Source organism: Lissotriton vulgaris, chromosome 7 (assembly GCF_964263255.1).
Source record: "Lissotriton vulgaris chromosome 7, aLisVul1.2, whole genome shotgun sequence".
In the NCBI taxonomy this organism is placed as follows: Eukaryota; Metazoa; Chordata; class Amphibia; order Caudata; family Salamandridae; genus Lissotriton; species Lissotriton vulgaris.
In genome coordinates, this window is record NC_141695.1 from 1,366,984,597 (window position 1) to 1,367,006,540 (window position 21,944).

The 21,944-nt window shown below is 43.3% G+C and overlaps 1 protein-coding gene across 2 annotated transcripts in view; it reads left to right on the forward strand.

Annotated features, from left to right (window-relative positions):
* The window catches only part of LOC147703720 (beta-2-microglobulin-like), a 57,628-nt gene extending 40,806 nt beyond the window's left edge, over nt 1-16,822 (forward strand). Inside the window, exons 3-4 of one of the 2 annotated variants that reach the window (XR_015297599.1) lie at nt 6,961-10,574; nt 10,626-11,477. Coding sequence is in view for 1 of the 2 variants with exons in the window: in XM_086932066.1 (XP_086788192.1) it covers nt 6,961-6,974 (14 nt within the window). In the remaining variant the exon portion in view is untranslated. Of the gene's footprint in view, nt 1-6,960; nt 10,575-10,625; nt 11,478-16,193 lie in introns of those variants that run through there. The other variant, XM_086932066.1, reaches the window with a different exon arrangement.
* Nucleotides 16,823-21,944: the final 5,122 nt, after the last annotated feature.

Consider the following 21,944-nt stretch of genomic DNA (forward strand, 5'->3'; position numbering starts at 1 on the left):
GCACGTCTTCTTATGTTGCTCTTATTATTAAAGTCTGTGATGGTGGTGGCTTGCAGACCGGAGCATTTTTCCTGTTTTGTGGAATCCAATAATAAAACAGCTGCAATTCGTGAAATTGTGTTTTCACGTGTACTAAACAGAATAAAAAAGGCAGGACATTTCTGGAAAGTATCGGGATTTCATTGCCGTACATGACCCACCACAAAAAAACGAAACAGACATGAAATGGCACCAAAACAATGAAACCACAAAATTCCGTGAAACTTCATGAGGCAGAACAATTTAGAGAAACATTTAGTTAAACAGCCTTAAGCCCAGTCCATGCACGAAATTTCTCTGAGAGCAGAACAGTGCCACGCTAGACAGAGGGCCTAATTTAGGGATTTGTGGACAGAGTAAAGGCAGACAAGGTGGCTGAGGACTTTATGCCAGGCACCCTGCCTTTACCCTGCCTGCAAAATTTAGACATGTTTGCCTGCCCAGCAGACATCTCTATACATTGGCAGGAACTGCCTTCAACGGACTGTTTGGTTTGGTACCCTCTTGCAACTTGCACTCACCACTTTGCCCCTGTAACACACGGTTTGCTTCCTCTCACATGTTTTTTACCTTTGATACTTGCACAAGTGCCACTTTTGCCTTCGTAATCGTTTGTTCTTGTGCTTGAGTGTCTAACATATATTGCAATATTATACCGCAAATTATAATCTATTTTCTCTTGTAGACTGCACACTTGTCACTTTTTCCTCCTGTGCACTTTTTACTACCTCATGTATTTTTGGTAGCCCACATTTTTACTACCTCATGTATTTTGTTTGCTCACAAGTGTCACAACTACCTTGTCTACCTCATGTATTTTTGGTTTCTCACAATTTTTACTACCTCATGTATTCTTGTTTGCTCACAATTATCACTTTACCGTATGTAACGTAACGTATGCCTCTGCAATCTGTTGCTCGTGTAATGTTCTCAGTTTGTATCATTTCTGTTCCTATTGTGAAGCGCTCTGACACCTTCGGGTAAAGTCCGCGCTATATAAAATTGCATAAATAAAATAAATAAAATAAAATAAATAAATAACTGTTCCGTCAAACATGACAGCCGACCATCAACCTTTTGCAAAGTTTCTATTTTTCAAACACAAACTTCTAAAGCGGGACTTTGTTTCAGGAAAGTAAAAAACAAATGCCCCCTACACCATGGGAGCAATCTACCATGTTGTGGGGGTCCTGTGAGGGAGAGAGAGCGCACGGTCTCTGGTGCAGTCTAGTGTGTGTGTGTGTGTGCTGTCTCTGGTGCGATCTAGAGTCCAGCTGTCGGTCACATGATGTACTGTGCGTGTGTGTATGTGTGTGAGAGAGCTGTCTTTGGCACAGTCTACAGTACAGCTGACCATCATCTACTGTGAGAGAGAGAGCTGCCTCTGGTGCACTCTAGAGTACATCTGTCTGTCACTTGATCTACTGTTTGTGTGAGAGCGCAGTCTCTGGCCCAGTCTAGAGTACAGCTGTCCGTCACGCGATGTAGTGTGTGTGTGAGAGTGTGTTCTCTTGCCCAGTCTAGTATACAGCTGTCTGTCACGTGATGTACTGTGTGTGTGTGAGAGCCGTCTCGATGTCTCGTCTCTTGATGAGTCTCGTCGTCCAGCGCGGATCTCCGCGCTGCTCTCCCCGCTCAGTCCAGCAGACCCACGCTCAGCCCAGATCGCATTTCCTCTGCACTGCTACTCTGGAGACATCACTGCCATCTTGTGTCTCTCGGGCTCCCCGGGGTCACAGGCCTCCAGCACGGTTCCACCGCTCGATCTGGTAGGTCTGTGGATGGATTTCGATACCGGTTACCTTGGGGCTGTGGTCCTGTGTTTCGTGGGGTTTGGATCAACGTTCAGTAGCGGATTGGTGATGGATATCAGGCAGGGGCTTTGGAGCCACGCTAGTGAACGGCCTTTCCCGTCGGCTGCTGGCTACCCCCTGGGAACATACCATTTTTGGAGAGGATGCATGATTGAGATTTATATGATAAACAGAATGGATGGTATCTTTTAGAAGAAGCATAAAGTATAACTTGTACATAGATTGATATGAATATATTTATTATTATTTTGTATACCATAAATGTACTGTATTTGACTATACTCTGGGTTCTGTTGGGCACAAGTTAGTATGCCCCAAGTACAATAGAGTATTATGCCAGTAGTATTGATATCTATAGCTGCCTAAGAATTGTTTTAGTACAATTGGGATTAAGTGATGGCCAATCCACTGATAGCGAGCTCCACAACAGGAGAAAAGTATTAAAAGATTAGGGGCATGCGAAATTTGAAATTCAACAGAGGAAAAGTTACATTTGCTCATGGGCACTTCAAGGAAGGGATATGCTGCAGGATATCCCTGAAGTAGGATATGCTGTGGCAAGAAATCATGTGGCTTAACTATGGCAAGCAAAGCTCCTGGCACCACACATTCAGAGGTAAATGCATGGCAGTAAAACCAGAACCAAGAAGGAGGAGGTGTTAAGAGTCGTTTCACTCTGGGAACATTAGGTCACCTGATCCGTTGTTCAGCAAGTTATCTGAACAGCACCATCTGCTGCTGCACATCGTTATCAGACCATATGGGAAGAGTCGCTATCTAATGCAGAAAAGAGTACCTTTTTGATCCCTGACCACATTTGTGCTTTAGGAACACCGGTGTATACTTTCCAGTTACCTTTCAAAGTCTTGCAGACTGCAGAGTGACAGTGACTGCAGTGTTTGTGTGCAGGGTAAACAGTGTGAGTGTGCAGGGTGAACAGTGTGTAAGTGTGCAGGGTGAACATTGTGTAAGTGTGCAGGGTGCACAGTGTGTGAGTGTGCAGGATGAACAGTGTGTGACTATGCAGGGCGAACAGTGTGAGTGTGCAGGGTGAGCAGTGTGAGAATGTGTAGGGGCAGTGTGTGAGTGTGCAGGAAACGAACACTCAAACTAAGTCCACCACACACATACATAACACCACACACATAAGACCACACACCATACACACACCACACACACACATACACCACACACACATACCACACACACACACACCACACACACACTGTAGAGTGCTGGGTGCTGTAGAGTGCTGTGTGCTGAAGAGTGCTGTTGTGTGCAGAGTGCTTTTGAGTGCTGTTGAGGGCAGAGTGTTGTTGAGCGCTGTGTGCTGTAGAGCGCTGTGTGCTGTAGAGCGCTGTGTGCTGTAGAGCGCTGTGTGCTGTAGAGTGCTGTGTGCTTTTGAGTGCAGAGTGCTGTTGAGTGTGTCTGTGTGAGGGTGGCTCTGTGTAGGGTGTAGCTATTGGCATTGTAAATGACAATGCCATTTATTTAACTATTAAGCTATTGGCAATGTAAATGACAATGCCATTGATGATTTAAAAAAAAAAAAAGAAATGTCATGAGCAATGCCAATAGCTCTACCTTTAATGATGCCGAGACCATTGCATTGTAAATGCTTGTTGAGGTTTAAGCACAGAGGGGTAGTTAGGTTGTCTGGGTTCTGATGCGTGTATGCCCCAACTTGCTAGTTGTTGCGCTTCTCCAAGAACTGCCCGTTGGAGTGATTGATCGTTAAAGCCCAGTAGAGTTGAATCACCATGGCTGTCTCCTGGTGACCTTTTCAACTTTACCCACTATATGTTTTCCGAAGTTATCTGACACAAGAACTTGACGTGGCCAAAAAGTCGGAGAATGTTAGTTCTATTTAGGATGTCGTGGGGTCCTTCCATGTGGAACCTAGGGGTTAGCACCACCTCGTAAAATGTGGGTGTTTCCACACAATTTTTTGTTTGTGTGGCCCCCAGCTGCACTGGCTGCATGATCTCGGACTGTGGGGGTTTAATCAATGATCACCAATGTTGTTCATCTCCTGCCTTGTTGTTGTTTCCCAGCTGGCTTGCTATCTGTTTTTGCTCCAGCGGTCGAGACGTGGTTTTCTCCATCGGGCCTTTGTGAACCTCTTGTTCCAAAAGGTCATTGGACCTTAATTGTGTGGAGGCGTCCTCCTTGCCCATTCCAACCCTGTTTGTTAACATGCGTGCGGCTGTTAATGAAAACCCTGCTGGGTATGATAGTTGCGCCTGGACCACCTGGTTCCCCTGATCCTCGTGGTCCATGTCTGGTTGGGACGCGCCATCTCTTTCACTTTCTTCATCCTTTTCTTTTTCAGCCGGAGAGCGCTGGTTCTTAATCTTCTGTTTAAAATTGAAAATCGGGTAGGGTGGCAGTGAGTTGCTTTTCTCATTAGTTCTATGGCTATTCAGCATTGCCGGCAGAATGGATCTACTTTTCAGTAATGCTCTCTTCAGCTGTTTCTTCAGCTTTTTCTTCGCCCTCCATGTTAGAGGAGCTTCTATTCTGGCTCCTGTTTCCCTTTCCGTGGTCACCTTCTGCCATTCGACTGCCTTTATGGCTGGGCTTGCCAAAATTTCCTTAGCCTCACTCTTTGTCGGGGGAGCCGGGGACTCTAGACTATTGCACCCGTTTTCTCTGGCTTTTATTTCCAAGTCTCGCATTTGGCTGTATTCTCCATTGGTCGCCACTTTGTAATTACCCTTTACCATTGATTCAATACATTTTTGAGTCTTTGGTGATTCGCCTCTGCTTTTAGTTAGGGCCACTATATCACCCAATATTACCGGCAATTCTGCCCACTTCTCTATTATATCGGCACATGAACTTGTAGGAGCTGTCATTGCCTGGTTGTGTTTGATTATTGCCTCCAGTTCTTCCAGTTTGCGGCCCTGATTCCCTAAGTATTGGGCTATTATTTGGAGTAGGTCAACTTGGACCTCCATTTTAGTTGCTTGCCATATCAGGGCCTTGGCTATTGACTTTTGCGCTTCTCTGATGGTTATCAAATGGGGAGTGTCCTCTTGTTCAACTCGATCCTTCTGGCCTGTTGGTGGTAGCATTCCTGCTTGGTCTGTGGCCTGATTGTTTGCCACAACCCTTCTCCCGAGGAGGTTGGGGGTAAGGTCCTAAGTCCTTTCAATTGTTCGCTCTAGTTTTTGTAAAAAGGAATCGGTGAGGTCTCCTGTCTCTGGAGAATCAAGTTGTTGGCGTCCAGTTATAGAGGCCGTTATGCTTGTTCCCGAAAAGGGTTGCAGGCTAGTGCAGGGTAGGTCTTTGACCTCGATAACTTCTGGCTTGACAGGCGTTTCCTCCTCCTGATGCCAGTGGATCAAGGCTTTCATCGATAGTAGACTCTGTGTCGCTACAGTGGGCTTCCTTAAAATGCCTTCCACTTCTGTGTGCCGCTCTAGGTCGACTGCGGTATCCCACCCTGGGTCGATATTGCTGATCCATTCATTGTGTGTTTTACTGTTCTCCCCTGTATCCCCCGCTTGAAGGGCCACCCTATGCTCCTGCTTCCTGCACTTGGACCCGATCCTGGTCTCCTTTTTCGGGCCACAGATGTCTTCCTCCACCGGAAGGGGGATTTTTGCTATCAAGTAGCTCGATCGGCCCATGATCGTGCCACGATAATTGGGGATTACACGCAGTAGTCAGAGCATGCTCTTCTGTCCCTCCAACAGGCATGCACGGGGTGGTGAGATGCCCGGTGTCTGGAAGTAATGGGTGATGAGCCCTTGATGGGGGGGTTGTAGTAAGGGACTCACTGAGTGAGACTCTTGTCTTGGGTGCCGAGCCGTACTTCTTGTGACCCTTGTTGTATGATGTTTGTGAGTGTCGTCTACAGAATCCATCCTCTTTGATTTTGTCGGATTTCCCTTAATCATTTTTCCTCTGCGTCAATAAGAGGGTGTTTAGGATATTGGCAGAGAGGCTCCCTTCGCTTCAGCTTTTAGCCTGTTCCTGCACACTCACTTCTCTTCTCTACGCAAAACTTGGGCCTTGGACCTTGCCCCACCATTCTGAGCCTCTGACCTCAAGCAGGGCCTTAGTCCATCCTCCTGCGGCCGTTCACTGTCTCCAGTTCTCACTGCCTCTGCACTTTTCCCTTTGTGCCCGCTCCTGCTCACAGCACTTCACACTCACAAGGGGCGAGGGAGAGGGAGGGGCAGAGAGGGAGGGGCAGTTGGAGCTGGTGCATTGGATTGGCGTTCTGCGATGTTAATTCCACAGGCTTTCCCTGCTCTTCTTTCCTGCCACTCGCCACTTGACTTATTCTCCTTATTCGTCGTATTTGTTAGCACAGGTCTCTATTCCGATGGTTTCTGGTTTTTGTCAAGGAGTCTGGCAAAGTTCTGGCAAAGTTCAGGCTCTGCTCTCCTTCTTCCACCTTCCACCTTTATTTTCCTGCTAGTTTTTTGCCTAATTGTGTGAAGCCCAATATACAGGGTCCTTTACTTCCGCCGCGTCAATCTGCGTGGTGATTTTTGGAGTGGTGAAACCTTTTTTGCGTTTTTTTTTCCAGTTGTTGTAGGCGGACACACAGAATGTAGAAAAACAGCAGGTCACTGTTTTCCAAACATTTTTTGTGGCCAACAAATTTTAACTACTTTTTATAAGAAATAGTGACCCACACAGAGACAGGGGCATTTCATTTGTGCTAGTTAAATTAGTTTGTTAAGTCATGGTGTGGCACATGGGTTATGGGTGCAGTATAGCGGGAGGAATGGACAGGGTTCATGTGTCAGTTTGAATTCTAGCCAATCAACACCTTTGATTGGAAAGGCAGTTCCTGACTCTATCCACCAGAAAGTGCTGTTGGTAATGGATCGTGTGTGTGGAAGTACCAGAGTAACTCGACACTTACAGTTTTTCCTGCAGTCCTCTTCCACAGTTCAAAAAATATATTTTTATCTCACTAATTATTTTATTATTTCCTTTAATCCTCGTTTACTCTTCCCAATACAGCTCTACCCCCCTTTTGTGGTAATGCCATTTAATGTGTTGCCCTTTGAGAAGTAGGTTTTCCTTTTTGAAAACGTTGTTTATCTTTTTTAACGTTTTCCTTTGCTTTTTCTCTCTTCCACAGACCCCATGTTGTAAGGCCTTCAGGCAAATAAGTTTGGTGGAGAGATGGGTAAGCAGCTTTGTTAAATGCCTGTTCTACAAAGTACTTCTTGCACGATGTGCTCAACTTTTTTTTAATCATTTCTGAAAATGTATTCATGGATTGATTTGATTTGAAATGTCCTCAGGGCTCCAGGAAACATGCCAGGTGGCGACAGGTGCCTACCAGTTTATAAATGTGCCGAAACTCTGCTTGTTACAGTAAGGAAATCTAGGTGAGCTTGAGATGATACAGCAGAACAAAAGACATTTTAAGGACTCCTTTGAACTTCTGGAAGAATAGTTCAAATTGACATTGCCCCAGATTTTGGATTCTAGGATGCAAAATATTTAACTCTCCAAACACACTGCATCATGCCCCTCACCACGCCCCAAGACCCAGCACTAATTGTGACATATCTGGTTATTGACTGGTTGCGGTTGCTGACAAAAATGTGATTTGGTGATGTATTGACACCAAAGATTATTTGCCACAGGATTCCAGTTTTGGAAACGTTATTCAGGTTCTTAAACTCTGTGTTGCAGACCAGTGTTACTCTGGGGTATTTACCTCACAAGGGTGCTGGGACAAACCCGCTGACTGTCCAAGCTGTAATATGTTGACATAAGTTGCTGGTATAATTTCCTTGAAAGCATTTTTTTTTTTTACTCTGGTAAGTATGTATTACGTGTTCAGTTTCATTAGATTGAGGATCTAACAGGATCTTAAGTCAGTTGCTATTATCAATATTACATTATATTGCATTTATTTAAAAGCAGTTAAAGGCATGGTGGTCTGCTGACCTCAGTAGGCCACAATCCCTAGGATGGATGCAATTGCTAGTGGACCACAGCTTGTGACTTACCTCACTAATATTCATGATTTAGGTTGAATTGAGGCCTGCTATCTGTATTTTGCGAACCGACCTATAAGGACATAGATCGGTTCGCACAATAGCATACTAGTAGCAGTTTTGCCACCAGTTTATCGTACATCTGGCCCTTAGTTTTTCAATTGATTTAGCGGTACTGTCTAATGCAATCATACAACAGATACTTGAACGCTTATGTGAGTTTTTGTACCCTGAAGGATCACTGTCCCATGCCTTTTGAAATTCTGGCAGTATTTCTGTGTATATTTGGGACTGCACTTCCCTTGCTGTATTTGTCTCAGCTCCTTAGCCAGTGGTAGCTACCTCAGTGATGAGGCAACCATAGAACAAGATGATTGGGTGGCAGAAAGGGGGCCTGGTAGGTCTGTAATTTATCGCCTTTTTGTCCGGGCCCTAATACTAGCTGGACACCTCCTAATAATTTAGGGTGCAGTGCAGGTATCCCTCTTTGATTCTCTTAAATGTATCCTGTCCAAATATGAACTTTGCGTTCTTTGGCCAGAGGTCTAAGGCTGTCACAAGGTTGGTAAGTCGAAATACTAGGACTGCGGTCTCCTGAGTGTGATCATTGGTACATTTGCCACTTCTGGCATGGAGTCACGGAATTCTGTGAGTAAGTAGCACAGTGGAAAGAGGTCTGGGTAGACACTTAGCCTGATATTTGAAGGGCTGCATCTTGGGCTATGCCCCATACATTGATGCCACACTCTTTTTTGCAAGTGAAGGTGGGAGTGGCTTCTAGTTTTGGGCTTTGTGATCGTCAGTCGTATTTACATCGTTACTTCTAAATAAATGTACCTTGTATTCGCAGCATTTCAGGCTTTAGTGTGTTTTGGTGGAGATGGCACTAGGTTGTAGCCTTTCTTTTGTGGTACTGTGGGGCTTGTGTTCATTACTTCTTAATCGATCTCACTATTCCAACTTTTTTCTCATTACTCCTTGTGTCGTACGCTGCCTCTTGGAGGTATGATGGCTTTGGCATGCTGGGTAGCTCGGGTAATTTTTATGGTGAATATTGGTGGTAGCTTGCCACTGTATTCTACTTTATTGCGGTCAAAATAGCAACCTAGCACATATCATGACTGCAATATAAACTCCAAAATAATCATCAGGGTGGAGTTATTAGTTAATGTTCATTGATCTTGACAATATTTCTGGTGGTGATATTGTTATGCTACATGTGTAGCTTGATATTTATTGTGGTCAATAATGTGACACACCACCGTTGCTGCTCGTGCCTGCACCTGCAAGGCGTGCATGGGGTAGGTGGTGGTGTTCTCTTGTGTCAGCAACAAGTGAGATGTCCGCCTATTGGATGGACTCCATCTTGTTAGTGACAACTGGTACGAGGAACAGTTGGACATGGAGTAATGAGGGTTAACAGTATGATTCAGGCATTATCCATAGAGTAGGTGAATCGCATCTTTTCTTTCCAGATTCAACCTTTACACTGTGATTGTGTTTTTATTCTATGCTCCAGCTATTCAAATTCCTCACTTGCCTCTTTGTCTTTATTCACTCCCCTTAATCAATCATTCTAGCTCCCACCTTCAAACCCCCTCTTGCACTCCTAAGTCTAGACAGCAAAAATTCAAATTCCATTTTCTTGCTTTTGGTTATTAATTGAACATAATACATTATTTGCAACTAGAAACTATGCAGTGAAAAGCATTCCATTTTAGTACAAACATTCCTCATACAGTACAAATATAAATGTCTAGATAGACGGATAAACCATGGACCCAGTGTACTATGCTCAGGATGCTTGGCAGAAATAAATATTATAAAGCATCTATGATGGAACCACAGGATATATATTTTTTTACGACAGATGTGATAATCTATTTCAGCCAAACATGATATTCCTGCTTGTGAGCATCCTACCGAATGTAGAGATGGGGCGCCTGCTAGGGACAGGAGATCTCATCCTTGTATATACATATGCAAAATTCTGATATTGCAGCCCTTGTACCTTGTGGGAGAGGGTCTGAAATTGAAAAATGAAAAGATCTTATTCAAAGGGACATTAAAGGAAGATGAAACTGTCCCATTCATCACTTTGTGCTTCCCCCAGTGTCCACAGCCTACATTTCCAAAGCAGAATCTGTCCCTGAAGGACACCTTCCGCTTTATGAATGGAAATCACCCCCTTTGAGGTGCTGGTATCTAAACCATTGATCCATGTCATTGTGATTTGAGGGGGGTTGGGAGGAGGGGGCAGGGGGACCTTTTGCCCCACCCCCCATTCTTACTTATTCACAAGATTAGCGATTCATATTGTTCACACTCGCATAGCCAGCATTTTGGTGCACTACATGCTTTGAGAGTGAAAAAACTGTGAGCACCTAAGGACCCATAAACCATACATGAAAAGTCTACTGTCAATATATTCTTCCGATTCTGTCTCCTATCACTGCAACGTGTTGTTCGATGTGTGTGTGCTGTAGAGCAACATGCTGTGCATAAGTATCCATCCAGTGTTGGGCTCAGATGATTACAAGTTGTTTTTCTTTGAAGAAATGGTTTGAGACACAAGGTTGTGTGACTCCTCCTGTTGGTGATACTGTGCATGGGCATCAAACCCATTGTTAGATTGTTTTTTCCCACTGATGGGTTCAGATGTAATCTCTCGCACTTCGGTTCGAGATCCTTTCTGGCTCCCTTCAGGTCACTAGCTGATCCTTCCACGGCTACACCCGGTCAGGCATCTTCTACTTCGATAGAATTTTCAGATAATCAGCTGCTTCCTGGTCAGGCCTCTTCTACTTCGACAGAATCTTCAGAGTATAAGCTGCTCATGGAATGCACTCTGTGCCATTTATGTTGAAAGTGCCACTCCAAATACCCTCACACCAACCAACATTCAGTTTCCAGTCTATGCCTCTCAACCGATCATCGAGATGATACCTGTGAGGCCTGCAGATCGTTTGGGTCCAAAAAGACACTTTGATATCGATGTGCAGTTGCCAAGAAATGCTTTGCATACAAGCAGATGACTCACCGGACATCTTCGGTCAACAGGATGAAGAAGAGGCATTGGCAGCCCAAGAGGAATCCTTGTCCATCCATGATTCTGATTCCGGTTCAGACATGGAACAAGATTCAGCCAGTCTCAAGTCAGCTGAAAAACATCAAACCCTTGAGTACAACTGTCCCTGATACAAAAGCGAAAAAACTGCTCACGGTCCAACAATGCAGAAAAGTCATGGTGTGCACCGACATACAGATTTGGAAGTCCCGCCCTCGGGCTCGGCAACAAAATCTCGATCTACAGCTGGGGCCTTCACTTCCTCAAAGTCCGATTCGGCAACTCGCCACTCTTCCACTTCACTTACGAAAGACTAAAGTCATGGTGCTTTTGGTCCGACCACATCGGCACCAAAACATTCTTCGGCTCCAAAATGTTACACATTCGGACCGAAAACTCCACCCAAACCAATCCTCGATGTTATGCAGGAGCGGCTCGATCGGAGGCAAAAAACATAGCAAATTCAACCCGGAACTAAAATGATAATTCTTCGCCCAGCAATCCTCAGCCCTTTAAAAGACAATTAGCTTTTGAAGGGGTTATAGACATTCCCGGGCAACACTTCAAAAAGAAGAAAAATAATTGCTACTAGCCTTTGACACAATACTATGCCTACATCACCAACACCACCTCCACCAGTCATTTCACCACCTGATTCACCACAAGATTGTGATGCAGGCAACATGTCCCCTCATTCACCTATCATAGATGAGGATGATAATATACCAGAGGCAGCCCTGCCAAGTATCATGCAACAAGCGTTAGACTAACACATTTTCAAGTGGTGATCCGCATCACCACACGAAAATGCAAAGTCACGCATTAATAGAGCCTCGTGAAGTTGCTGACAACAGCTTATGCAGGAGATGGGAGCGCTGCTATTAGCACTCATCTGGCAGCTCAGCCTACAGTCTAGTCTAGTCAGAAGTGCGCTGCTCCGCAGCGGCAGTCACGTGAGATGGCGTCACATGACTGCAACATTGTGTCCAGGAATTGCCATGGCGCGATCAGCAGGCGGCAGTTTATGCTTAATTTTCGTTTGACACAACCTTACCGTTCCTTGCACTGTTGCCCGCGGGTCCGCTTTCTTCATGCAAATAAGTCCCTGCGACCGGACTGCTGCTGGAGACTCGTCGTTGCTTGGCTCTCCCTCATTGACACTCAGGTCAGACTGTAATATCGGACTTTTAAAAATATTTAATTTTAGAGCGTTACCGAGCAGCGCTCCGCTCAGCTGACGCATCATGACGATGGGAACCAATTTACCGCCGGCTGGTGGTGAGCGTGGGCCACATGGAGCAGGCTGAGAATATAGCCTGCCTTTCCTCTGCGGTGTTTATTTAATCGAAGGCCCAGGCCGCCGGGAGGGGCACTGGGGCACGGGCTGAGGGGAGTACTCAAGGAGTGCGAGACACGAGACTGTAGCCAATTGCTGCTTCATGTTGTGTCGAGAAAGAAACTCCTCTGATTGCTTTCTGAGTTGCGCTTGAGTTTAGATGCACTGAAAGGACAAGTACCTAATAAAAGTCCAGTTGCAGCAACTCGAACAAGCATAGTGAATAATATCTCACTTCTATACTGTCCTTAGCTCTCTACTCTGCTCAGCTGACACAGTAGGACCGGCTGCCGGAGACTCGTCGCGGCCGTGGCACACATTTACTTAGTACTCATTTATTCTCAATATATTTAATGTAAAGTTGAGCATGCGTCAGCATTAGCCTGTCGCTCACTGCTTCTGTCCTAGGGCTACACTGAAATGGTGCCTCTGCAGGCTGGACAGCGAGGTCAGCTACAGTGGCTCTAGATAACTGATTTATGTGTGATACTTTGACTTTTGGGAGCAAAGCTAAAGTACTGCTTAAGATAACTGCTAAAATATGTTAGCACCCTTCCATTTTTGCTGCTTTACAACACTGTGTAGAGCTTCTTAGAATTTCCTGTTGCTCAAATGGATCTAATTAGCGATATTTATATATTTACCTCCGCTTCATTTCTTGATTTGGCACGCGACAAAGTGTCACTCATAGTTGTTGAAATGTCACTCATAATTACACTGAAATTATGAAAGACCAAGCAATTATTGATAGCATTTCCATTGTGGAGAGGTGAAAAAGCAATTTCAAAAAGTGGAATTTCAAGATGGATAGTAAAATGTAGCCAAACTTGTTATGCTAAAGCTAAAAGACTTTCACCTGTTAACCCTAAAGCTCACTCAACTCATACAATGGGGCTTCAATAGCATTTTAGGCAATATATCCCTTGCTGACATTTGCAAGGCAGTAATGGTCCACACACCTTCACAAATACATTATTGTGTGGATGTACTAGCACATCAACAAGCCAATGTTGGCCAAGCAGTACTACAGACTCTTTTACACCACTGCACCCCCACAGGCTAACACCTCTTCATGAGAGTGACTACTCTACAATGGTTGTATGACATTACAACGTATGCTTTTACCCCACATGCCATTACAATGCAAGTTTCTACAACAACTTACTGTCTGGATGCACTGGAGTTTGGAATAGTATAATATACTATTTCAACTCCAGTCTGCGCAACAGTAGGGAAGGTGTTGAAGCTAAATCCATCACCTTACACCCCTACAGCAAGCCATTTCGTTGTAATGGCATACTGGATAAAAGCATGCGTTGTAACAGTTGTTTCCCCTCTAAAGTCGATGCACAACATATGTATCTACAGCACACATGCCTCGAACGGATTTTGTTACTTGCCCTGTAAGCATCTGTACTTGCCATGTAGTGCTGTAGATTCACATGCACCCTCCTTTCTCCCTGGAAGCCTGTGTAGGTCACAGTTCATTTACATTAATTCACATTACTTGTATGGACATCACATTACTAATACCACAACTCCCTTCTCACCTACCCGCGGCAAAACAATCTAACAATGGAGTCGATCCCCATATGCAGTGTCACCAACAGGAGTCAACCTTGTGACCCGAACTATGTCTTCGAAGAAAAACATCTCATAAACATCCGAGCCCAACACTAGATGGCAGACTTATGCACAGCATGTAAATCTACAGCACTACATGTCAAGAACAGATGCTTAAAGGGTAAGCAACATAATCCTTTTAGGCAGTGCTTCACATCACTCTTCTAGGTTTAAATGTAGATTAAAGTTTAAATTATTAAAAGTAATAATTACATATGTGGAAGTGTGGCTCACTGGTTGAGAAGTGTGGCTCACTGGTTAGAGGAGGCAGACCCTGATGCAGAGATCAGACCCGGGACCAGGGTTCAATTCCCAACGCGGCAGGGTCTTGAGCTAAAAATGTCCACAGACTCGATAATTCTCGCCTCGGTGCCTACTCGAATCATGGGTTCACACTCTGCCACTCTGGGCAATAGCTTGCTTAATCTCCACTATGGCCCCACCGCGATGGGATGCCTGGTCTTCACCTTGGGGATGCCCAGTAGGGGTTATCTCGCAGGCTAAGCCAGGACGGGTTCCCAAAGCAAGCGCTAAGAGACCTGTCGGTGATTTGGCGCTATATAAATCGAAATTAACATAACATAACATATGTATGGTTAGTTCAGATTTCACATTCAATCTGTTTCCTTCAGTATCCAAAAATCTAAGCACCAATATTGCTAAAAGGTATTCACATCAAATTTCACTAGAATACTCCATTTTAGTTTCATGAAAGTACGACAAATATAAAATAATAAAGAACTGACTTCTTTCCCAACCCACTGAGTTTGTTGTGATTATTTACAAATGAAATGCCATTATGTGAAACAAGTTTTGTTCCACATTTCCACACATAAGTGTACATTCTTTGTTTTTATATATAAAAGGTTTCAAGCTGTGCATTCCTCTTTATATATACTTTTTTCATATCAATATTATGATGTGATTTTATTTTGTATTAACACCACAATTATATTAGGTAGCACTACAGGTGTCGTAAATGTTGATATCCTTTGTTTTCCTTGTATTTCCTGCACTTGGAATGGTCCACTCATTTTAGCCGGTGTGGTTTATTTAAACTGGCCTTTTTCAGAATGCAAGGAGACAACCTGCTGTAACTTTGCACACAGTGGCGGAGGTAGCCCGAGAACTAACAGCCACATGCATCAAAGGAAATTGCATTTGCAAACGGTGCGAATCGCAAAATTCGGCCGTTTGCGAATGCAATTTCCAAATTTTGGGATGCATTAACATTTTTGTAATTTTCGCAATTTAAGAAATCGCAAAATTGCGATTTCTCAAATTGCGATTGCATTTAAGGAATCTCAAATTGAGATTCCTTAAATGCAATGCATCAAACTCTGAACATTTGCGAATTTGCAAATAAGAGGAGCAAATTACCATGAAGTTGACCTTCATGGTAATTTGCGAAAACTTTGAAAAATGCACTAAAGTGCATTTTTCAAAGTTCCATTTTACACCCACACATGCCCTTGGGGCATGTGAGTGTGCAAAATGTACTTCTAAGCAGATTTAAGGGGTGCAACAGGGTGTCCTTTGGACACCCCTGCACCCTTGAAATTGCATTCTTAATTTGCGAATTTCTAATGGTGAATTGAAAATTAAGAATGTCTTTCCATTCATTCCTATGGCCCTCTAGGCCCATAGGAATGGATGGGGAAGTATTCCTTAATTGCGATTCTCAATTAGAGAATCACAATTAAGGAATTTTAAGAAATCACTATTTTTATAGCGATTTCTTGATGCATTGCAGTTTGCAATTCCTTAATTGCGATTCCTTATTTTTCGCAATTAAGGAATCGCAAAATGCAATATTGATGCATGTGCCTGCTAGTGTCAAGGGGCAGAGTCAATGAAAACTGTGGCAGGGACTTGAGACCTCTAGAGAACGGGACAGGCACTGCAGCAGCCTTGCACATCTAATGCTAAACTAGAAATTAAAACTCTAGAGAAGAACAGATCAGCCTCTTAACACTACCCTATGACTAATAAACCCCCACTCAGACTAGGAGGAAGGTTATTAGTCCTATTGTTCTTTTAGACAACCTTGACGTGTGCCAGGTTTGCATGGGTTGGTCATACACATATCCCTACACCCACATAAGGACCACACACAGATCATCTTAATCACATCACTCATTCACTCATGACATTGGAGCAATGTTCTGCTCCACCCCACCTTCCACACTGAAGTCCCTACTTTGGGAATGGCGATTCTTTTTTTTTGTAATTTTTAAAGATGATATTGGCCGAGCAGTTGTCGAAATCAACAATGTGCAAAAATGCATAATTTAGCATCACAACTTTGATTAATTTGTTTCTTCCTTGTTTTTTAGGCGCAACTTCAGATTATCTGCAATTTATTCTGCTTGATGGACTGAGGTGGCCTTTCTGTTAACCCTGGTATCATCTCTCGAGTGTTGTCTGATCCACTTTCGAACAAGTACCCACGCCTCATTTTTGGTCAACTGTCAAAGTTGTAGCAGAAAGAAAAGTAACAGCTGCCCTGAAGAATTAAGGCTTTGTTGCGGCATTAGCAGTTCAGGCACACCCTTTACCTCAAGCCCAAATCAAAACATTTTCTTGTAATGTGTAATTTTCTGTTTTCTGAGTGAAATGGTCTCTGAAAGGCTGTGAGGGCTCACCAGTAAACCCAGCCTCACCAACCTTACCAACCTTCCACTCATCTCTAAACTGTCTCCCTCCCCCACTTTCTAGATGAAGATTTGTGATTGGCAGTGAAATGCTGTTTAATTTTGTTGCACTTCATTGATATTGGAATTGTTAATGAGCACTTGCATATTGCTTATTCTATATTACTATAGCGTCACAGCTTCTTTTGGGAGACTTAGATTTGACTTTTCAAATGTTAAATATTTTTTTTTGTGATTCACTCTTATTTTGCAAAATACAAATTATTTGCTTAAAATATAAACATCTCTCCAAAATAAAAAAAGACAACTTATTTTGGCTTTTTTCCTGTGTGTCAAACCTGAGCTTGTAATTTGTATAAAATAATATTTGTTTTCAAAAGATGTTTGTGTTTTTGTCGCTTATAGGTTTATCAATCCAAAGGAGTTGGCCTAGTTGGACATGTATTATTAAACTAGCAATGCTTTTTGTACCTTGTTTTGTAAACCAAGACAATGCATATTTTTCCAGTGAGATCCGATCCAATAGTATGGTTTTTTGTGAGGTAGGTGGCAGGGGTGTTAAAAGGCATTGGAAACTTGAACGCGTGTGTTTCTGGCAATTCACCAGAGCAGTTTAGTGCACGTTGTGTGTTGTAAACTTAATCAAGGACAAATATAAGGTTTTGAAGTATAAGAAAATCAAATACATTATACTATTAAAATATGCCAGCTGAAGTAAATTAGCATTGAGATGTTAATGCCGGTGTGAAACCAACAGGTTAGAAATGTGAGGCGAGGTATGGGTTTTTAGTAATTTGCGACATAATGTAAAGGAGCTAAAAATAATTTCAAAGAAAGATGTCTGCATAAGTATAGCATCTTCCTTCCATGTTGGTTTACCCAGGTTACCCATGTTCTGTCTCTGGAAGAGGTGTGGCGCAGCGGCCAGGATGCCTGACTCTGGACTACGGCCTACGGCGTTCATGGTTCGATCTCCGGTGCTGGCAGCAGGTTAGCCCAGCACCATGTGACTCTGGGCAATAGCTTGCTTAATGTTCCCGACGGCCCCCAGCGCCGGGACACCACTTCGGAGGTAGCTGTTCGCTTTACAAATACTGGTGCTTCAAATACTGGTATTTCTAAATTTGTTTTAAAAGTAACAGTTTGGTACACAGATATAACTTAACATGACATCACTCATGACATCACTGATTAGATTTAAATAACAGTTGTTGATTTTACTTATGAGATCAACCAATGATTATGACAGTGGGCTGGTGCCTTATGAATGAGGAGTAATACAACAATTTAAATTGATGACTGTACTTATCAGCTTGTCTCTAAGCCTTTGAAAGATGCAAAAGAATAGGACATTTCAGATGTGAAGTACGTTTGATGGCTGACCCTGTCTTTTTACTAGTATTCATCAAAAAGGTGGGTGCATGGGGGCTAGGTAAGTTGCAGAGAGCAGGCTGCTGAACATCTTTGAACAATAGACCCTTTGGTCAACCTTGCTGTGAAGTGCTGAAAGCTGAGCAAGCACAGAGTTAAGTGGTCATGGAGGGTGTGGTACAGGAGTCCATGGAGTGAAGTACCACTCGTTAATAAAGCGTAAATCCAAACAGCAAGTGAATATATCCAAAGGTTTTATTTCCTGACGAAGAGACTACAAGGAGCCCACAACAGCATGTCAGCAGAGCACAGAAGAAACGCAAACTGACACTACTGTCAATGATGATGGCTGTATAAATAAAGCTTACACAGTTTGAAATCAAACATGCATCTCTGCGCAGGGTGGAGGAGCCTGCATGGAGATACCTGTTTGAAGGAAAACAGAACAAAGAATGAGCCCTACATTCTGGTGCCCGCAGGTAGCAGGAGCACAAGTGCAATAGATCAAGAATAAAGGGTGCAGCTGTCGCACATGCACCAGCTGGGCGCCGGAACGTTTACGCAAGATAACACTAGTACAACACCTTCCCCTTCACACAAAAAAAACAACAATAAAAAAATTGCAGAGGAACAATAATACTGAAATGCTGGAAATCACTTGGAATTAGCCCATATAAAAATCTTTGGACTTAGAAGGCTTTCCCACAATGTGAATACCCCTCTACAAAGAATACGAAGGTAAGCCTGTCCCAAAACCAGAATCGCTGGTATGTAAGGATCCCGATTTCCCTATATTGTTAGATTTGTCTTCGATACCAGACAATGTGCTGCTGGGAACTGAACAAGCCACATCAGCTCCAGAGAAATCCAAATAATCTGATTCCTCCCTCCTTTTTATGCAAGATAATGTTTTAGCTTGGTCTTCAGACACTTTCCCTAAATTTCTTTTGCTCCACCAACCTTTGCCCTTCAAGAATGTAAATGTAAATGTGTTTCGATTTATATAGCGCGCTTTAACCCAGGGGCCTCAAGGCGCTTGCTTAGGGAACCCGTCCTGGTATTCCCCTGTGAGATACCCCGGCCGGGTATCCACAAGGTGAAAGCCAGGCATCCCGCAGCGAGGGGCCGTAGTGGAGATTAAGCAAGCTATTGCCCAGAGTCGCAGAGTGTGACCCCGTGAGTCGAGTAGGCACCAGAGCGAGAATTGTCGACTCCGTGGAATTTTTGAGCCCGAGACCCGCCGAGGCGAGGAATCGAACCCTGGTCCACGGCCGATCTCAGCTTCTGGGTCTGCCGCCTCTAACCACTGAGCCACGCTTCTCCACATAGAAGGCTGAGCCTTTAGAAACTCTTTCAATAAATACTGGAGCCGACCATCTGGACTCTCAATTTTTAAATTTGTTAGGATTTTTCACCAAAACATAATCGCCAATAGCTAATTCACAAGTACGCACTTTGCGTCTGTTGTCAACTGCTACTTTAGACTGCATTTGTTTCTTGGCAATGCAAACAGGTACATCTTCTAGCATGCTATTAGTTTTCTGCTTATTCGTATTCCTAACCCAATCAGGACAAAAACAACATCTAGGTTACCTTCTTCTCAAAAGAAGAAAAGGAGATACTCCTGTGATACTATTCAGGGCGAGTAAATATGACCAAAGTTTCTTACTAAGGAATTCTTGACGTCCCAACCCATGGTTAACGCGGTTTGAATGCCTTCTCTGAGAAAGCGATTCATGCCCTCAACCAATCCGTTTACGGATGGAGAATAAAATGCAGTAGTGATGTGTTTGATAATATACTGTTCTTCCAAGAATGTACACATATTTTTTAAAAACAAAATATGTCCCATTGTCCGAAACCAATTCCTTAGGTACACCTTCAATCAGAAAGATACTTCTGTGAAAACTAATAACTGATTCCGTATCAGGATGAGATGTAAATTTAAAGTGCACCCATTTACTAAAATAATCTATAACCACTATCAAAAAACGTTTTCCAGATGGTAAAAGTTCAAAAGGGCCTGCAAAATCCAATGCAATTTTGCTCCAAGCTTCCTCAGGCAAAGGAACAGGCATGAGGTGAGTTTCATGTCTCTTCCAATGCTTGTCAGAAACTAAGCAGGTGGAAAATCCTTCAACAAACTTTTCCACATGTGCCTCTAAACATGGCCACCAAAAGAATTGTTTCAGAGCCTTACAAGTGCTTGCAATTCCTAAATGCCCTTCGTGTGTTTCTTTGATGAGAGCCATTCTGAGTGATGAAGGTGGAATACAGCGATCACCCCTTACAAGTACCCCTTCAACTAAAGCTAACTCATCAGCAACTTGAACAAAAGCCGTAAAGAAGATTCAACTGACCTTTCTTTAGGCCAGCCTTCTTCCAAAAACTTTGCAACATTAACAAGGATGTGGTCCAAAGAAGCAGCCTCCAGCCATTTTTTGTGAGAAATGATACCAGTATTAGAAACCACTCCATCCACTAGTGCAACTACACATTCCTCATTGTATACACTTTCAGTAGAATCATCTTGAATGGGCAGCCTCGAAAGACAATCTGCTCACATGTTTTTTCCACCTGGAATGTACTTCAAATTGAAGTTGTGTTCTTGTAATCTGGATAACAACAATACCAAGCGGCAAGAGGCCTTACCAAATCCATTGCCATTCAATAAATGTAGCAAGGGTCTGGGATCAGTAAACAAGGTGAAATGTTGTCCCCACAATAACAACAATACCAAGCGGCAAGAGGCCTTACCAAATCCATTGCCATTCAACAAATGTAGCAAGGGTCTGGGATCAGTGAACAAGGTGAAATGTTGTCCCCACAAAACATTTAAAATGTTTCCACTACCCAGAAGCATGCCAATGCCTCACGCTCAATAGTGCTATAGCGAGATTTAGCTGTAGCGAGATAGAGCGTGAGGCAAAAGCATTTGTGTGCTCTTTGCCCTGAGTGACTTGCGAAAGCACAGCTCCCAAGCCAATTTGACTGGCATCTACAGTAAGAATGCACTCTGTATAAGCCTGAAAAGGGAAAGAGCAGGTGCTGATAGGATTATGCTTTACACAGTTTCAAAAGCAGATTGTACATCATCATTGCAAATGAATTTTAACCCTTTCTTCAATAAATTCCTCAGAGGTTGCCCCATAAAGGCATACTCTTCAGATAATCTGGAGTATTACTCACTTAGGGCCCGATGTAGGTTGCTCATTACCGGTCGGTAAACCCGAAATTCGGTAAATTTCAGGCTTACCGACCGGTATTGAGCCATTTGCTATGTAGGTGATGATTCGGTAAATACTGAATCGGTATTTACCGAATCATTATTTACCGAATCGGTAAATAGCATGCAGGAAGCACATTTAAGAGTGCTTATGTGCTTTAAGTATTCCTTATTTACCACCAACTATAAATTGGTGGTAAATACCGAATGCCTTTGAAAATGCAAATCTATACTTTTTTCAACTGTGCCATGTGGCAGACATGCATGTCCTTAGGGCATGTATGTGTGCCACATGTGCACACAAGCAAGATTATGGGGTGCAACAGGGTGTCAAAGTGACACCCTGCCACCCTTCAATGTGTTCCCCCTTTTACCGAATCAGTATTTATCGATTTGGTAATTCACAATCATTCCTATGGGCCTCCAGGCACATAAGAATGAATGAGAATTACTGAATCGGTAAATACCGATTCGGTAATTACTGAATCTTACTGATTCGGTAATACTTACCGAATAAATACCTACATGCCATTTACCGATTCTAAAATACCGAATCAGTAAAATTCGTTATTTTAGAATCGGTAAATCTTCATTACCTACATCTGGCCCTTAGTACCCAAAATAAGCGAATGGAATGTTTATCCCTGGGAACAGGAGCATCCTGAGTTGCCTTAATATTTCAGCGTTTGGGAGAAATGCCCTCAGAACGTATAAAGTTTCCCAAGTAATCAAACTTCTGAGCTTTGAATTGGCATTTTTTATCATCTTAAAGTAATGCCATACTCCTCAAATTTAGTCAGCACTTGACTGAGGTAGCATCATGCTCTGCCAGTGTC